General features: G+C 38.9%; 1 protein-coding gene across 1 annotated transcript in view; it reads left to right on the forward strand.

The window, feature by feature from the left end:
• The window catches only part of RYR3 (ryanodine receptor 3), a 566,641-nt gene that overhangs the window by 258,545 nt on the left and 288,155 nt on the right, over nt 1-19,941 (forward strand). Inside the window, exons 12-13 of the mRNA XM_063652550.1 lie at nt 80-201; nt 19,468-19,636. Coding sequence (XP_063508620.1) covers nt 80-201; nt 19,468-19,636 — 291 coding nt within the window. The remainder of the gene's footprint in view (nt 1-79; nt 202-19,467; nt 19,637-19,941) is intronic.

Consider the following 19,941-nt stretch of genomic DNA (forward strand, 5'->3'; position numbering starts at 1 on the left):
GAAATACTGCGGGAAATGTTCACTGCCCATATGTGGAATAATTGTAACCTAGAGCTCCCTTCCCTTGCCCTGTGGGTAGGTCATACTCCATCAGGAAGGCCACATGGATGATGGATTAACACTGCAGAGATGCCAGCGTGAGGAGTCCCAGGCTGCTCGGATCATCCGGAACACTACAGCCTTATTCAGCCAGTTTGTCAGGTATGTTAGCTCCTTTCCTCCTCTACCTAGTGAGTTTGACTCTGTGGCCTGCCAACACCACCACCCACCTCCTTTTGATACTGTGAATGTTTTCAGGAAATAATGATACACCAGCAGAGTTTTACCATCAAGAGCTTGAGACTGAAACATATTTCCTACACAGGTGAACTCCTACTAGCTTCACCCTTTGTTCAACAGATGCCCAAGCCCCATTAGTTACTCAGATTGGAATGATGACTATCCAAGATCTTTGCATGAAAATTAAGTGAAAAGAGTTGGAGTGCATAGGTCCATTTTATGTTTGTGTGTAAAGAATGAAAGAGCAAAGAGGAACTGATACACTCCCCCATGTGTTACGTAGAAAGGGTTTCTACAGTCATTCAGAATTGCTGCTATGGTTTGGATCAAAGTAGCTTTGCACTGGAAGCCTTGGGTTACCCAGCTGTGGCTGTGGCTTAAATGGGAAAATTAGCTGAACTGTCTGCTTGGATCATAATCCCTCCAGTCTAAATAATGCTTCCAAAACAGAACTCTGTGAATTGTTTTCACCAATTACCATGAGAAACTGATTCTGTTGTGAACTGTGCAGTGTTCCAAGACCATTCTTCTCTTGTAGGAAAGTCTCTCTAAAGCCAAGGGGTATAAATTACATGTGTGAATTTGCATGAAATGGTAACTTTTTTTTAGATCTTGACTTCTCTTGCCGTTGAAGGACTGCAGTCCAAGGGATGTGTATTGGGAAATAGAATAGGCTGCTGTTGCAGTTCAGAGTCAACTTTTACTGCTTGTTTAAGTAATAATATAAAGTAGGTAGGTGGTTTAGGGAAAATAGGTGGCCTAGCTACTGGGGCTCAGGTTCCTTCCATCTTGCCACTTTGACATCTCCCACAGATTCTTAAAGTTCGTCCCTGGACCAGAGCATCAGCATCACTTGCAAACTTGTTAAAAATGCAGATTCTCAGGTTTTACCTCAAACCCACTGAATCAGATACCCTCAGAATAAGATCCAGCAACTCATATTGTTATAGGCCCTCCAGGTAATGCTGATGCATGCTAAAGTTTAAACTTGACAATAGAGATCTTAACTGGGGAGGTTTTAGTACTCTGATGTCCAGGCTACATCTTAAACCAGTTGCATCAGAATCTGCAGATGTTAGATTCAAATGCTAGTATTTTATTGAAGTTCCCTAGGTGATTCTAACATCAACCTCAGTTGAGAACTGCTATCCTGGGATGGTTTTTCATTCACGTGGCCAAAATGTCCAGAATAGATAAATCTATAGAGGAAAAAAGTAGAGGCAGAAGTGGAAAGAGTTACCTAGGGCTGGGGTGTCTTAGGGGGAAAGGGAGAGTGACTGGTACTGTGTAAAGCTTTTTGGAGAGCTGATGAAAACATTCTGATACTGATCATGACAAAGGTTGCACAACTCTGAATATTCCAAAAGCTAGTGAACCATTGAATTGTGCTCTTTAAATAGGTTACTGTATGATATGTGAACTGTATTTCAATAAAGTTGTTATTTTAAAAAGTCAGTGGGAGTTATGTGCCTGACAATGGGAAAATTATTTTTAAACATCTTTATTGAGGTAGAATTTACATATTACAAAATTCATCCTTTTAAATATACAGTTCCGTGAGATTTTATTTTTTGTTTTTGTTTGAGATAGGGTCTCACTGCAGCCTTTCTGCCATCTGAGCTCAAGCAATCCTCCCACCTTAGCCTCTTGAGTAGCTGTGACCACACATAAATACCATCACATCTGGCTAATTTTTTAATTTTTTGTAGAGATGGGGTCTCACTGTGTTGCCCAGGCTGGTCTCAAATTGCTGGGCACAGGTGATCCTCTCACCTCAGCCTCCCACAATGTTGGCATTATGGGCATGAGCCACCATCCCTGGCCAATTCAATAAGTTTCAATATATTTATTTGCAGAGCCTTACAACCATCACTGCAGTTCAGTTTTAGAACATTTCCATCACTCCAAAAATATCTCCTATGCTCATTGCAGTTTATTCTAGTTGCCACCCACAGCCCTAGGCAACCAGTAATCTGCTTTCTGTCTCAATTTAATACATTAAATTAATAAATCATAAAATATGTTGTCTTTTGAATCTGGCCTTTTCACTTAGCATTATATTTTTGGAGTTTATTCATTTGTTTCCTCACCTTTTTATTGGTGAAGAGTATTCTTGTGTGTGTGTGTGCGTGTATGTGTGTGTAGAGTGAAAGATCTATATAGATAGAGATGCACATATATCACATTTTATTCAGTTGATGAACAGTTGATAGTTTCCATTTTGATTACTAAGAACAATGTTTCTATGGATATTAGTGTAAAAGTTTTCAGATATGCTTTCCATTTCTCTTGGGTAAATACTTAGGAGTGAAATTGCTGAGTCATATATAAATTTGTATAACTTTTTATTGTATTTTTGTTGTGGTAAAATATACATCACATAAAACTTATCATTTTAGCCCTTTTTAGGTTTAGTGTCATCACTACTATCCATCTCCACATGTTTTTATCATCCCAAACTGAAACTCTGTATTTATTAAACAAGAACTCCCTATTCTCCTCTCCCTCAGCCCCTTAGAACTTCTACTTACTCTCTGCTTCTATGAATTTATTCTCAGTACCTCATATAAGTGGAAGCACACAATATTTGTCCTTTTGTGTCTGGCTTATCTCACTTATCAAAATATCTTCAAGGTTTGTCCATGTTGTAACATGTAACATTTCATTCCTTTTTAAGGTTGAATAATATTCCATTGTATATAAATACCATGTTTTGTTTATTCAATTGGGTATGTTTAACTTTTTAAGAAACTGAAAATCTGTTTTCCAAAGTGGATGTACCATTTTACATTTCTCTTAGAAATGTCTGAAGTTTCTGTTTTGTTACATCTTTTCCTACATTTGTTACTATCTGACTTTTTGATTGTAGCCATACTAGTAGCTATGAAGTAGTATTATCGTGGTGGTTTTAGTTCGAATTTCCAGAATGAATAATGATACTGGACATTTTATCATGTGCTTATTAGCCATTCATGTATCTTCTTTGGTAAAATGTAATTAAGTATTTTGCCTTTTTAAGTTGGGTCATTTGTCTTAAAATTTGAGAGTTCTATCTTCTGATTACAAATATTTTGCCATATTTATGATTTGCAAATATTTTCTCTTGGTCTTTGGCTTTTCTTCTCATTTTCTTTAAAATGGTGTCTTTTGAAGCACAAACATTTTAATTTTTGATTAAGTTCAATTTAACATATTTATGGATTGTGCTTTTGGAGTCATATCCAAGAACTCTTTACTCAAAATCATCATGATTTTCTCCTCTGTGTTTTTCTAAAAGTTTCAAAATTTTAGTGTTTACATTTAGGTCCGTGATCTATTTTGAGTCTATTTCTGTGCATAGTATGAGGTGAAGGTTTAAATTAATATTTTTGCATGTGGCCATATGGATATCAGATATTTCCCTGCACAGTTTTCTGGAAAGACAATATTTCCCCATCAAGTTACCTTGGCACCTTTGTCAAAAGCCAGGTGATCATAAATATGAGAGTTCTTTCTGGGCGCTTAGTTCTGTTCCATTGATCTATATGCCTGTCATTCCAAAGTAACACTGTCTTAATTAATGTACCTTTATAGTAAGTATTGAAATCATGTACAGTGAATGCTCCAATTTTTTCCTTCTTTTCAAAATTATTTTGGTGCTTCTGGGTCCTTGGTATTCCCATGTAAATTTTAGAGTGAGTTTATTAATTTTTGTCCAAAAAAAATTCTGCTGGAATTTTGATGGGTATTAAATTGAATCTAGAGATCCGTTTTGGAGGACTGTTATCCTCATTAAGTCTTCCAATCTACAAACATAAAATGTATATTTATTCTTTAATTATTTTCAGAAAGATATTGTGGTTTTTATTATGTAAGTCTTGCACTTTTATGAAATGTATTCCTATGTATTTGATTCTTTTTGGTGCTACTACAAATATAATTATTTTTTGATTTCATTTCAGATTATTTTCTGGTATATAGAAATTAAGTTTTAAAAATATTGGTCTTATGTCATTGACCTAAATGAAATTATTTATTAGTTCAGTGGGCTTTTTGGGGAGCAGGTGGATTCTTTAGAACTTTTTACATACAGGATTATGTCATCTGTGAATAAAAAGAGCTTTATTTTTTTCTTTCCAATAGGGATGCCATTTATTTATTTTTCTTGCATGATTGCACTGGCTAGAACATCCACTACAATGTGGAATAAAAGTGATGTGAACAGACATTCTTGTCTTGTTCCTGATCTAAGGTGGGGGTGGGGAGAGGGTGGGAAACACCAGTTTTTCACCATTAAGTGTGATATTGACTGTAGGGTTTTTGTAGATACCCTTTATCAGGTAGAGGAAGTTCCCTTCTATTCCTAGTTTGTTGAGAGCTTTTATCTTGAATGAGCATTAGATTTTTTCAAATGCTTTTTCTTGGTCTATCGATATGATCATATAGTTTTGTCCTTTGTTAATATGGTTTATTACACTGACTGGTGGAGAATCAGGTATTGATGTTTCTGTTACTGTTGAATTGTCATCTTCTACTTCAATTCCATCAGTTTTTGCTTCACATATTTTGGTTTCTGTTGTTAGGTGCTTATATGTTTATAATAGATATATATTTCTGATAAATGTGCCCTTTTGTAATTTTAAACTCTTTTTCTTTTTTCTCTATGAACAGTTTTGTCTTAAGTCTATTTCATAGAGCCATTCCAGGTGTCTTCAATGTGCAGATTATGTTTTTTGTTTGTATGGCATATTGTCTTCAATCTTTGTACTTTTAACTTATTTGTGTCCTTGAATATAAAGTGTGTCCTTTGTAGGCAACATATATTTGATTTTTAAAAATAGTCTGACAATCTCTCCCTTTCATTGGTATGCTTAATCCATTTATATCTAATATAATTATTTACATAACTGGATTTATGTCTGCCACTTTGCTATTTATTTCTTATGTCTCTTTTGTTATTTTTTGGTCCTCTGTTCCTCCCTTACTACCTTTTTTTGTGTTAAATAGATATTCTCTAGTGTAACATTTTAATTAATTTGGATTTTTAAAAATACTTTTTTGAGGAGTTATTTTCTTAGTGGTTGCTCTAGGGAACTTAATATATATTTAACTTGAAGTAATCCACTTCAAATTAATACTAACTTAACAAATAAAGCAACTTTGCATTAACATTTTTCCATTCTTTGCCTACTCCTTTGTGATAATATTGCCACATATATTACATCTTCATAAGTTATAAGCTCAGCAACACAGTTTTATAATTATTTTATGAAGTTGTTTTTTGAATCAATTACAGGAACAAAAAAGAAAGATAAATATTTTTATATTGTTTCTGGTATTTACCTACATAGTTACCTTTACCAGTGTTCTTTATTTCTTTGTGTGGATTCTAGTTACTGTTTGGTGTCATTTTCTTTCAGCCTGAAGGACTACCCTTAGTATTTCTTACAAGACAAACTGACTATTTGCTGATGGACCTGTGTGTGTGGGCTGAATGACAGTTCGAGGTTCAGGCAGCTTAGAGTTCTAGCCTGGATTTTGTTTTCTGCTTGTGCGGGAATGAATAGATAGCTAGGGTCCTCTCCAGTTTTTCCCGAGCATGTATGTGGCCTTGCCCACTGCCTACTCTGCCCTCTTAGAGCTGTTTTGCCATGAGGTGGTGGGGGGAGGGAGATGGAAGCATCAATAGGCTGAAACACCATAGACTCCAACTGTTCTTCCTAAGGCTCATTAAAAAAATAAATAAATACACACACACACACACACACACACATATATATATACTGGGCTGGGCACACTGGCTTACGCCTGTAATCCCAGCACTTTGGGAGGCCGAGGCGGGCGAATCACCTGAGGTCGGGGGTTCGAGACCAACCTGACCAACGTGGAGAAACCCCGTCTTTACTAAAAATACAAAAATAGCCGGGCATAGTGGCACATGCCTGTAATGCCAGCTACTCAGGAGGCCGAGTCATGAGAATCGCTTGAACCCAAGAGGTGGAGGTTGCAGTGAGCCAAGATCGCGCCGTTGCACTCCAACCTGGGCAACAACAGCGAAACTCCGTCTCAAAAAATAAAATAAAAAATAAAAATAAGATAAAATAAATACTTGATTTTTTTGTATGCCTTTAGTCAATTTCCAGAGTCCAGAGATTGTTATTTTGAATGATTTTGCCCAATTTTATTATTATTTTGTGTGAGAAAGGATTTACTGAGCTCTTTACTCAGCTATTAAGTCCCACCCTCAAGAGGGAAATTCTTGATTCTTCCAGGCACAGGATATTTTAGAAAAAAAGGACTAATGAAAAAATACCAATGCTGAGGGGGTGTGGGCTGCAAAAGTTATAGTATTTGGATTTTGTGATAGCTAGGAAGTAAAGGAGAAAAAAACATTTTGGAAGTAGATTCTTCTTTCCCATCTCTTTTGAGAAACCAACTTTGTATGCTGTGTGCACACGGAAACCAGGAGGAGGGGTGGCCTTCTGGGAGCACATTAAGGCTAAGGGAATAGGGAAGGAACAAGAAAGAAAAATGAAGATGAAGAGGTTAAAATTTCATCATGCTATCTCATCATCCTCTGTAGAGTTGCTGGGAACTGTCCAGTAGAATGAACACTGTGATCAATTAAGGAGTCTGAAAAACTCTGCTGAGGAAAAGATACTGTCAGCTGTCCTCTAAGTTTAACCTTAGAAGAGAGACAACAAATAAATCATTATGTTATGATAAATATTCAGAATCACCTGGGACCTCACTTGAATTTAATAAAAGAATTCATTGGCAAAGGCCTAAGAATATAGTGGGACAGGCTATAGGGAGTTGAAGAAGGTGGGAAGGAATGGGTGCTAATTGTAGTTATTTCTGAGTTGAGGCTCTGACTTATCTCTATAAGATTGGGCTTTACTCTCTGAGGTTCTTCTAGAGTAGAATATGAACGCCATGATGCTTTCCAGAAGTAATGTCTGTTTTCGCCATTGTTCCCCATGCCAAGCATGTGATATGTCTTATTTTTTGAGGACAGAATGAATCTGCCTTAGTCTAGTGGAGGACTATAATATTCATGTTTCTTCAAGGGGCAAGATGAAGTAGTCCAGCAATGAGAACCCGACAGACAGAAAATTAGACCTGAAGGACCCTGGCAATCGAAGAGTGCACCTTTCCTATTTTCCAGGTGCTAAATGGAAGCATAAGAGGCTTAGCGGCAACCCAAATATCACACTGATAATGGCAGTGGCAAGGCTGAGACCTGAGATTTCCAACTCCCTGTATGGTGCATTTGCTGCCTCAGTGAGCTACAAAAATGTCTATAAACCTCTTGCTGTCATCTTTTCCTATCATGTAAAGAATTATTCTTGACCACCCTTGGTGTCTCTAGTAAAATGAAAGTGTTTTTAAAACAAAAAGCAAAAAGCAAGCCCTGGAACTGGACCAAAATATTGAGGAAAATGTATTCATTCCTTCACTGAATTCAGAAGTGGGAAGTTCTATCGAATTGAGTTTCATACTGCCAAGCCTTCATCGCATGTACTCGTGGCATTCTCTTCCCCACTATTTTTGTGTCTAATAATATCCCAGGTAGTCATTTGCAAACACTAACTGAGAACTTACAATGTGCCAGGCACTGCTAGGAGTTGAAAACACACTGATGTGCCTCCCTGCCTATAATAAGCTTACAGTCCCCCATTATTCCTTCCCCACTGTACGCACTTGGCATTTTTAATACAAAATTGGAATGATCATCTCACAGCCTGATTGCTTTCAGAACTTTTTGAGTCTTTGGGCCCAGATGAAAATCTTCCCTTAGCATGTATGCAGATTAATATTTAGCAGTTGGTGAATAAGCAAATATACTGTAAATGCCTAGGAGAGCTCATTAGAAATTGGCCATCAAGAAGAAGCTATGCTAAATGCTCCAATTAAAAGACACAGAATGGCAAGCTGGGTCAGTAGTCAAGACCCATTCATGTGCTGTATTCAAGAGACCATCTCATGTGCAAAGACATGCATAAGCTTGAAATAAAGGCCCGAGGAAAATTTACCAAGCAAATGCAAAGTGGAAAAAAGCAGGGGTTACAATCTTAGTTTCTGACAAGACAGACTTTAAACGAACTAAGATCAAAAAAGACAAAGAAGGACATTACATAATAATAAAGAGTTCAATTCAACAAGAAGCGCTAACTATCCTAAATATATGTGTACCTAATACAGGGGCACCCAGATTTATAAAACAAGTTCTTAGAGACCTACAAAGAGACTTAGACTCCCACACAATAATAGTGGGAGACTTTAACACCCCACTGTCAATATTAGATCATTGAGATAGAAAATTAACAAAGATATTCAGGACCTCAATATCAGTTCTGGATCAAGTGGACCTGATAAATGTCTACATAACTCTCCATGCAAAAACAGAATATACATTCTTCTCAGTGCCACATGACACTTACTCTAAAATCAATCACATAATTGCAAGTAAAACACTTCTCAGCAAATGCAAAAGAATTGAAATCATAACAGTCTCTCAGACCACAGCAAAATCAAATTAGAACTCAAGAAACTTGCGCAAAATCACACAACTACATGGGAAGTGAACAGCCTGCTCCTGGATGACTCCTGGGTAAATAATGAAATTAAGGCAGAAATCAAGAAGTTCTTTGGAACCAATGAGAACAAAGTGACAATGTACCAGAATCTCTGGGATGCAGCTAAAGTAGTATTAAGAGGGAAGTTTATAGCACTAAACGCCCATCTCAAAAAGCTAGAAAGATCTCAAATTGACATCCTAACATCACAACTAAAAGAACTAGAGAACCAAGAGCAAACAAACCCAAAAGCTAGCAAAAGACAAGAAATAACCAAGATCAGGGCGGAACTAAAGGAGATAGAGACACAGAAAGTCCTTCAGAGCATCAACAAATACAGGAGCTGGTTTTTTAAAAAAATTAATAAAATAGACTGCTAGCTAGACTAATGAAGAAAAGAATCAAATAGACACAATAAAAAAATGATAAAGGGGATATCAGCATTGACCCCACAGAAATTCAGACAACCATCAGAGAATATGATAAACACCTCTATGCAAATAAACTAGAAAATTTAGAAAGAATGGATAAATTCCTGGACATATACACCCTCCCAAGACTGAACCAGGAAGAAATTGAATTCCTGAATAGACCAATGATGAGTTCTGAAATTGAGGCAGTAATAAATAGCCTACCAATCAGAAAAGCCCAGGACAAGATGGACTTAACGGCTGAATTCTACCAGAATTCTACCAGGTACAAAGAGGAGCTGGTACCATTTCTTCTGAAACTGTTTCAAACAATTGAAATGGAGAGACTCCTCCCTAACTCATTTTATGAGGCCAGAATCATCCTGATACCAAAACCTGGCAGAGATGAACAAAAAGAGAAAACTTCAGGCCAATATCCCTGATGAACATCGATGTGAAAATCTCAATAAAATATTGGCAAACCAAATGAGCAGCACATCAAAAAGCTTATCCAGCATGATCAAGTTGGCTTCATCCCTGGCATGCAAGGCTGGTTCAACATATGCAAATCAATAAATGCAATTCATCACATAAACAGAACTAAAGACAAAAATCACATGATTATCTCCATAGACACAGAAAATGTCTTTGATAAAATTCAACATTTCTTCACAGTTAAAACTCAATAAACTAGGTATTGATGGGACATACCTCAAAATAATAAAAGCTGTGTATGACAAACCCACAGCCAATATCATACTGAATGGGCAAAAGCTGGAAGCATTCCCTCTTGAAAACCAGCACAAGACAAGGATGCCCTTTCTCACAGCTCCTGTTCAACATAGTGTTGGAAGTTCAGGCCAGGTCAATCAGGCAAGAGAAAGAAATAAAGAGTATTCACGTAGGAAGAGAGGAAGTCAAACTGTCTCTGTTTGCAGATGACATGATCCTGTATCTAGAAAACCGCATAATCTCAATCCAAAAGCTTCTTAAGCTGATAAGCAACTTCAGCAAAGTCTCAGGATACAAAATCAATGTGCAAAAATTACAGGCATTCCTATACACCAACAGCAGACAAGTGGAGAGCCAAATCATGAATGAATCCCATTAATACTTGCTACAAAGAGAATAAAATACCTAGGAATACAGCTAACAAGGGAAGTGAAGGACTTCTTCAAGGAGAACTAAAAAACACTCCTCAAAGAAATTAGAGATGACCGAAACAAATGGAAAACATTCCATGCTCATGGATAGGAAGAATCAATATCATGAAAATGGCCATACTGCCCAAAGTAGTTAATAGATTCAATGCTATTCCCATTAAACTACCATTGACATTCTCCACAGAATTAGAAAAAACTACTTTAAAATTCATATGGAACCATAAAAGAGCCCATATAACCAAGACAATCCTAAGCAAAAAGAATAAAGCCAGAGGCATCACACTACCCAGCTTTCAAACTATGTTATAAGGCTACAGTAACCGAAACAGCATGATACTGGTACAAAAACAAACACATAGACCAATAGAAGAGAATAGAGGACTCAGAAATAAGACCGCACATCTACAACCATCTGATCTTCGACAAACCTGACAAAAACAAGCAATGGGGAAGTGATTCCCTGTGTAATAAATGATGCTGGGAGAACTGGCTAGCCATGTGCAGAAAATTGAAACTGGACCCCTTCCTTACACCTTATACAAAAATTAACTCAAGATGGATTAAAGACTTCAATGTAAAACCCAAAACTATAAAAACCCTAGAAGAAAATATAGGCAATGCCATTCAGAACATAGGCATGGGCAAAGATTTCATTATAAAAACGTCAAAAAAAAATGCAACAAATGCAAAAATTGACAAATGGGATCTAATTAAACCAAAGAAGATGATAGTTTCCACAGCAGAAGAAACTATCATCAGAGTGAACAGGCAACCTACAGAAAAGGAGAAAATTTTTGCAATCTCTCCATCTGACAAAAGTCTAATATCCAGAATCTACAAGGAACTTAAATTAACAAGAAAAAAAAACTCATTAAAAAGTGAGCAAAGGACATAAACAGACAATTCTCAAAAGAAGACATTTATGTGGCCAACAAACATATGAAGAAAAGCTCAACATCACTGATCACTAGAGAAATGCAAGTCAAAACCACAATTAGATACCATCTTATGCTAGTCAGAGTGGCAAGTATTAAAAAGTCAAACAACAGATGCTGGCGAGGCTGTGGAGAAATAGGAATGCTTTTAAACTATTGGTAGGAATGTAAATTAGTTCAACCATTATGGAAGACAGTGCAGCAATTCCTCAAATACCTAGAACCAGAAATACCATTTGACCCAGCAATCCCATTACTGGGTGTATACCCAAAGGATTATAAATCATTCTGTTATAAAGATACAGGTGCACGTATGTTCACTGAAGCTCTAGGCACAATAGCAAAGACATAGAATCAACCCAAATGCCCATCGGTGATAGACTGGATAAAGAAAATGTGGGAAGGAAATTGCAAGATGGCCGAATAGGAACAGCTCCGGTCTACAGCTCCCAGTGCCAGCGACGCAGAAGACGGGTGATTTCTGCATTTCCATCTGAGGTACCGTGTTCATCTCACTAGGGAGTGCCAGACAGTGGGCGCAGGTCAGTGGGTGAGTGCACCGTGCGCCAGCCGAAGCAGGGGCGAGGCATTGCCTCACTAGGGAAGTGCAAGGGGTCAGGGAGTTCCCTTTCCAGGGGTGACAGACGGCACCTGGAAAGTCGGGCCACTCCCACCCAAATACTGTGTTTTTCCCACGGGCTTAGGAAACGGTGCCCCAGGAGAGTATAGCCCGCACCTGGCTCAGAGGGTCCTACGCTCACGGAGTCTCGCTGATTGCTAGCACAGCAGTCAGAGACCAAACAGCAAGTCGGCAGCGAGGCTGGGGGAGGGGCGCCCGCCATTGCCCAGGCTCGCTTAGGTAAACAAAGCAGCCTGGAAGCTTGAACTGGGTGGAGCCCACCACAGCTCAAGGAGGCCTGCCTGCCTCTGTAGGCTCCACCTCTGGGGGCAGGGCACAGACAAACAAAAAGACAGCAGTAACCTCTGCAGACTTAAATGTCCCTGTCTGACAGCTTTGAGGAGAGCAGTGGTTCTCCCAGCACGCAGCTGGAGATCTGAGAACGGGCTGACTGCCTCCTCAAGTGGGTCCCTGACCCCTGACCCCCGAGCAGCCTAACTGGGAGGCACCCCCCAGCAGGGGCAGACTGACACCTCACACGGCCGGCCAGGTACTCCAACAGACCTGCAGCTGAGGGTCCTGTCTGTTAGAAGGAAAACTAGCAGAAAGGACATCCACACCAAAAACCCATCTGTACATCACCATCATCAAAGACCAAAAGTAGATAAAACCACAAAGATGGGGAAAAAACAGAGCAGAAAAACTGGAAACTCTAAAATGCAGAGCACCTCTCCTCCTCCAAAGGAACGCAGTTCCTCACCAGCAACGGAACAAAGCTGGACGGAGAATGACTTTGACGAGCTGAGAGAAGAAGGCTTCAGACGATCAAATTACTCCGAGCTACGGGAGGATATTCAAACCAAAGGCAAAGAAGTTGAAAACTTTGAAAAAAATTTAGAAGAATGTATAACTAGAATAACCAATACAGAGAAGTGCTTAAAGGAGCTGATGGAGCTGAAAACCAAGGCTTGAGAACTACGTGAAGAATGCAGAAGCCTCAGGAGCCGATGCGATCAAATGGAAGAAAGGGTATCAGCCCTGGAAGATGAAATGAATGAAATGAAGCGAGAAGGGAAGTTTAGAGAAAAAAGAATAAAAAGAAATGAGCAAAGCCTCCAAGAAATGTGGGACTATGTGAAAAGACCAAATCTACGTCTGATTGGCGTACCTGAAAGTGACGGGGAGAATGGAAACAAGTTGGAAAACACTCTGCAGGATATTATCCAGGAGAACTTCCCCAATCTAGCAAGGCAGGCCAACATTCAGATTCAGGAAATACAGAGAACGCCACAGAGATACTCCTCGAGAAGAGCAACTCCAAGACACATAATTGTCAGATTCACCAAAGTTGAAATGAAGGAAAAAATGTTAAGGGCAGCCAGAGAGAAAGGTCGGGTTACCATCAAAGGGAAGCCCATCAGACTAACAGCGGATCTCTCGGCAGAAACCCTACAAGCCAGAAGAGAGTGGGGGCCAATATTCAACATTCTTAAAGAAAAGAATTTTCAACCCAGAATTTCATATCCTGCCAAACTAAGCTTCATAAGTGAAGGAGAAATAAAATACTTTACAGACAAGCAAATGCTAAGAGATTTTGTCACCACCAGGCCTGCCCTAAAAGAGCTCCTGAAGGAAGCGCTAAACATGGAAAGGCACAACCGGTACCAGCCACTGCAAAATCATACCGAATTGTAAAGACCATCGAGACTAGGAAGGGACTGCATCAACTAACGAGAAAAATAACCAGCTAACATCATAATGACAGGATCAGATTCACACATAACAATATTAACTTTAAATGTAAATGGACTAAATGCTCCAATTAAAAGACACAGACTGGCAAATTGGATAAAGACTCAAGACCCATCAGTGTGCTGTATTCAAGAAACCCATCTCACGTGCAGAGACACACATAGGCTCAAAATAAAAGGATGGAGGAAGATCTACCAAGCAAATGGAAAACAAAAAAAGGCAGGGGTTGCAATCCTAGTCTCTGATAAAACAGACTTTAAACCAACAAAGATCAAAAGAGACAAAGAAGGCCATTACATAATGGTAAAGGGATTAATTCAACAAGAAGAGCTAACTATCCTAAATATATATGCATCCAATACAGGAGCACCCAGATTCATAAAGCAAGTCCTGAGTGACCTACAAAGAGACTTAGACTCCCAAACATTAATAATGGGAGACTTTAACACCCCACTGTCAACATTAGACAGATCAACGAGACAGAAAATCCACAAGGATACCCAGGAATTGAACTCAGCTCTGCACCAAGCAGACCTAATAGACATCTACAGAACTCTCCACCCCAAATCAACAGACTATACATTTTTTTCAGCACCACACCACACCTATTCCAAAATTGACCATATACTTGGAAGTAAAGCTCTCCTCAATAAATGTAAAAGAACAGAAATTATAACAAACTATCTCTCAGATCACAGTGCAATCAAGCTAGAACTCAGGATTAAGAATCTCACTCAAAACCGCTCAACTACGTGGAAACTGAACAACCTGCTCCTGAATGACTACTGGGTACATAACGAAATGAAGGCAGAAATAAAGATGTTCTTTGAAACCAACGAGAACCAAGACACAACATACCAGAATCTCTGGGATGCATTCAAAGCAGTGTGTAGAGGGAAATTTATAGCACTAAATGCCCACAAGAGAAAGCAGGAAAGATCCAAAATTGACACCCTAACATCACAATTAAAAGAACTAGAAAAGCAAGAGCAAACACATTCAAAAGCTAGCAGAAGGCAAGAAATAACTAAAATCAGAGCAGAACTGAAGGAAATAGAGACACAAAAAACCCTTCAAAAAATCAATGAATCCAGGAGCTGGTTTTTTGAGAGGATCAACAAAATTGATAGACCGCAAGCAAGATTAATAAAGAAAAAAAGAGAGAAGAATCAAATAGATGCAATAAAAAATGATAAAGGGGATATCACCACTGATCCCACAGAAATACAAACTACCATCAGAGAATATTACAAACACCTCTACGCAAATAAACTAGAAAATCTAGAAGAAATGGATAAATTCCTCAACACATACACCCTCCCAAGACTAAACCAGGAAGAAGTTGAATCTCTGAATAGACCAATAACAGGAGCTGAAATTGTGGCAATAATCGATAGCTTACCAACCAAAAAAAGTCCAGGACCAGATGGGTTCACAGCCGAATTCTACCAGAGGTACAAGGAGGAGCTGGTACCATTCCTTCTGAAACTATTCCAATCAATAGAAAAAGAGGGAATCCTCCCTAACTCATTTTATGAGGCCAGCATCATCCTGATACCAAAGCCTGGCAGAGACACAACAAAAAAAGAGAATTTTAGACCAATATCCTTGATGAACATTGATGCAAAAATCCTCAATAAAATACTGGCAAACAGAATCCAGCAGCACATCAAAAAGCTTATCCACCATGATCAAGTGGGCTTCATCCCTGGGATGCAAGGCTGGTTCAATATACGCAAATCAATAAATGTAATCCAGCATATAAACAGAACCAAAGTCAAAAACCACATGATTATCTCAATAGATGCAGAAAAGGCCTTTGACAAAATTCAACAACCCTTCATGCTAAAAACTCTCAATAAATTAGGTATTGATGGGACGTATCTCAAAATAATAAGAGCTATTTATGACAAACACACAGCCAATATCATACTGAATGGGCAAAAACTGGAAGCATTCCCTTTGAAAACTGGCACAAGACAGGGATGCCCTCTCTCACCACTTCTATTCAACATAGTGTTGGAAGTTCTGGCCAGGGCAATTAGGCAGGAGAAGGAAATAAAGGGTATTCAATTAGGAAAAGAGGAAGTCAAATTGTCCCTGTTTGCAGATGACATGATAGTATATCTAGAAAACCCCATTGTCTCAGCCCAAAATCTCCTTAAGCTGATAAGCAACTTCAGCAAAGTCTCAGGATACAAAATCAATGTACAAAAATCACAAGCATTCTTATACATCAATAACAGTCAAACAGAGAGCCAAATCATGAGTGAACTCCCATTCACAATTGCTTCAAAGAGAATAAAATACCTAGGAATCCAACTTACAAGGGATGTGAAGGACCTCTTCAAGGAGAACTACAAACCACTGCTCAAGGAAATAAAAGAGGATACAAACAAATGGAAGAACATTCCATGCTCATGGGTAGGAAGAATCAATATCATGAAAATGGCCATCCTTCCCAAGGTAATTTACAGATTCAATGCCATCCCCATCAAGTTACCAATGACTTTCTTCACAGAATTGGAAAAAACTACTTTAAAGTTCATATGGAACCAAAAAAGAGCCCGCATCGCCAAGTCAATCCTAAGCCAAAAGAACAAAGCTGGAGGCATCACGCTACCTGACTTCAAACTATACTACAAGGCTACAGTAACCAAAACAGCATGGTACTGGTACCAAAACAGAGATATAGATCAATGGAACAGAACAGAGCCCTCAGAAATAATGCCACATATCTACAACTATCTGATCTTTGACAAACCTGACAAAAACAAGAAATGGGGAAAGGATTCCCTATTTAATAAATGGTGCTGGGAAAACTGGCTAGCCATATGTAGAAAGCTGAAACTGGATCCATTCCTTACACCTTATACAAAAATTAATTCAAGATGGATTAAAGACTTAAATGTTAGACCTAAAACCATAAAAACCCTAGAAGAAAACCTAGGCAATACCATTCAGGACATAGGCATGGGCAAGGACTTCATGTCTAAAACTCCAAAAGCAATGGCAACAAAAGCCAAAATTGACAAATGGGATCTAATTAAACTAAAGAGCTTCTGCACAGCAAAGGAAACTACCATCAGAGTGAACAGGCAACCTACAAAATGGGAGAAAATTTTCACAACCTACTCATCTGACAAAGGGCTAATATCCAGAATCTACAATGAACTCCAACAAATTTACAAGAAAAAAACAAACAACCCCATCAAAAAGTGGGCAAAGGACATGAACAGACACTTCTCAAAAGAAGACATTTATGCAGCCAAAAAACACATGAAAAAATGCTCACCATCACTGGCCATCAGAGAAATGCAAATCAAAACCACAATGAGATACCATCTCACACCAGTTAGAATGGCAATCATTAAAAAGTCAGGAAACAACAGGTGCTGGAGAGGATGTGGAGAAATAGGAACACTTTTACACTGTTGGTGGGACTGTAAACTAGTTCAACCCTTGTGGAAGTCAGTGTGGCGATTCCTCAGGGATCTAGAACTAGAAATTCCATTCGACCCAGCCATCCCATTACTGGGTATATACCCAAAGGACTATAAATCATGCTGCTATAAAGACACATGCACACGTATGTTTATTGCCGCATTATTCACAATAGCAAAGACTTGGAACCAACCCAAATGTCCAACAATGATAGACTGGATTAAGAAAATGTGGCACATATACACCATGGAATACTATGCAGCCATAAAAAATGATGAGTTCACGTCCTTTGTAGGGACATGGATGAAATTGGAAATCATCATTCTCAGTAAACTATCGCAAGAACAAAAAACCAAACACCGCATATTCTCACTCATAGGTGGGAATTGAACAATGAGAACACATGGACACAGGAAGGGGAACATCACACTCCGGGGACTGTTGTGGGGTGGGGGGAGGGGGGAGGGATAGCATTGGGAGATATACCTGATGCTAGATGACGAGTTGGTGGGTGCAGCGCACCAGCATGGCACATGTATACATATGTAACTTACCTGCACGTTGCGCACATGTACCATAGAGCCTAAAGTATAATAATAATAATAATAATAATAAAAATAAAAAAAGAAAAAAAAAAGAAAAAAATCAAAAAAAAAGAAAGCATAAAAAAAAAAAAAAAAAAAAAAACAACAATAAAAAATAATACAAATAGAAAAAAAAAAAAAAAAATGTGGAACATATACACCATGGAATACTATGCACCCATAAAAAGGAATGAGATCATGTCCTTAGCAGGGACATGGATGGAGCTGGAAGCGATTATCCTCAGCAAACTAATTCAGGAACAGAAAACAAAGCACCACATGTTCTCAGTTATAAGTGGGACCTGAACAATGAGAACACATGGACACAGGGAGGGGAACAACACACACTATGGCCTGTCGAGGGGTGGGGGGTAGGAGGAGGCAGAGCATCAGGAAAAATAGCTAATGCATGCCGGGCTTAATACTTAGGTAAGGGGTTGATAGGTGCAGCAAACCACCATGGCACACGTCTGTGTAACAAACCTGCACATCCTGCACGTGTATCCCAGAACTTAGAATAAAAAAAAAAAAAAAATCAAAACTCCTCGTGATGTTACTTGCACATTGAGCCAATTCTCAATCACTCAGGGCCTAATGATGCAAACCCACAAGAGGTAGGTCCATTTCCCCTTCCTCTTCATAGCCTTTGCCCTCTGAGAGGCTCCCAGGTGTACCCCTCAAGGAGATGGGGAAATGAAGGGTCATTTTGTTATCTGTAGTGCTTTGTATTCTCTCTGTGTTGAAGGGGTTTAATTACAAAAAATTGGGAGAGACTAAAACAGAAAAAGAGACAGAGAAACTTGCGGAATAGGAGGAACACAACAGGGAGAGAGAGAGGGAAGGGCAGGTAACGTGGGGTTGGGGAACACCAGGAAACACAGAAGGACAGACCTCAAGGCAGAGAAGAAGGATGTTTGAGAGATAGGGGACACTGAGAAAGGAGGGTTATGTTCAGAGAGGGAACACAGGGAGAGGAAAGTCAGATGAAAGGACCACAGATACAGAAAGTAAAGGAACCATCAACAAATGGAGTGAAGGAAAGCAGGCATGTACACAGAGAAACATGATGAGAAAAACACATGCAGAGATCTCAGAAGACACAGAGAGACGTGGAGGGGGTGCGAGAGGAGAGACAAAACTAACATGGAGATAGAGGTAAAGACCCAGTGATAGAAATCCTTCCAGCCTTACAATTAATCAATGCCAAGAAGGTGTGATTGTTTAAAAGAATCATGGGTTAAGAAGTTTATTTTTTCTAAATGTTTTTATTTTAAAAAAAAAATGTGTGACAGACAACCAGGGGTAAATGGAAGGGAAAGCATCTGCTATAGATAGAAGAGTCACTGTCACAATCACAGTTGAAATTACCTCTTTAGATTACAGGGAAATCATGATTAGACATTCAGTGAATACCCATTGACGCTATGTGCTGAAATATTACAATAATATTAACAGGATGAGTTATAAGTTGCTTGAAAATAAATGTGCTAAAAGGAGTCATTTCCCTTTGTTTATGAAAATAGCTTTAAACTTGAATGTGAATATTTCCTTCTGTTGCTCTATTATCTGGGAAACTTCATTTTGTAGCTGCTGGTACAGTGGCCGCCCAAGGAAGCAGCTCATGGTGGACCATGGGAGGCTGTTAGGAGCAGGACCCAATGGGTGTTCATCAGGGCCCTGATGCTGGCTGGTGCCTAAACCATGTCAATCTCATGGTTTTTAGCGGAAACAATCGCACAGCTGCCCCCATCACCCTGCCTATAGAAGAAGTCCTGCAGACCCTACAGGACTTGATCGCCTACTTCCAGCCCCCGGAGGAGGAGATGCGACATGAAGACAAGCAGAACAAGCTCCGCTCACTCAAAAACAGACAAAATCTTTTCAAGGAAGAGGTAAGTTGAAAAATGAAAAGTTGAAATTCACTTTGTGTCCAGAGCTAGAATATCCCTATGACTGCAACTTAGCTTTGTCTTTCTGCATGCACATGTTTATGAGAGAGCCAGAGGACAAGAGAGATTTGGAAGCTGGGAAATCGGAAGCCAACCTTCCCTGTCTGCCAAACCTGGTTACATTAGCAATGGCTGGCACGTTCAAACCAGATTACATTTTAAAGCTTTAGTGCCACATGTGTATCAAATATACATTTTTAGTAAATTTCAGCTGTGAGAACATGACATTGGCTATGATTCCCAAGTTT

The sequence above is a fragment of the Pongo pygmaeus genome, chromosome 16 (assembly GCF_028885625.2).
Source record: "Pongo pygmaeus isolate AG05252 chromosome 16, NHGRI_mPonPyg2-v2.0_pri, whole genome shotgun sequence".
NCBI lineage: Eukaryota > Metazoa > Chordata > Mammalia > Primates > Hominidae > Pongo > Pongo pygmaeus.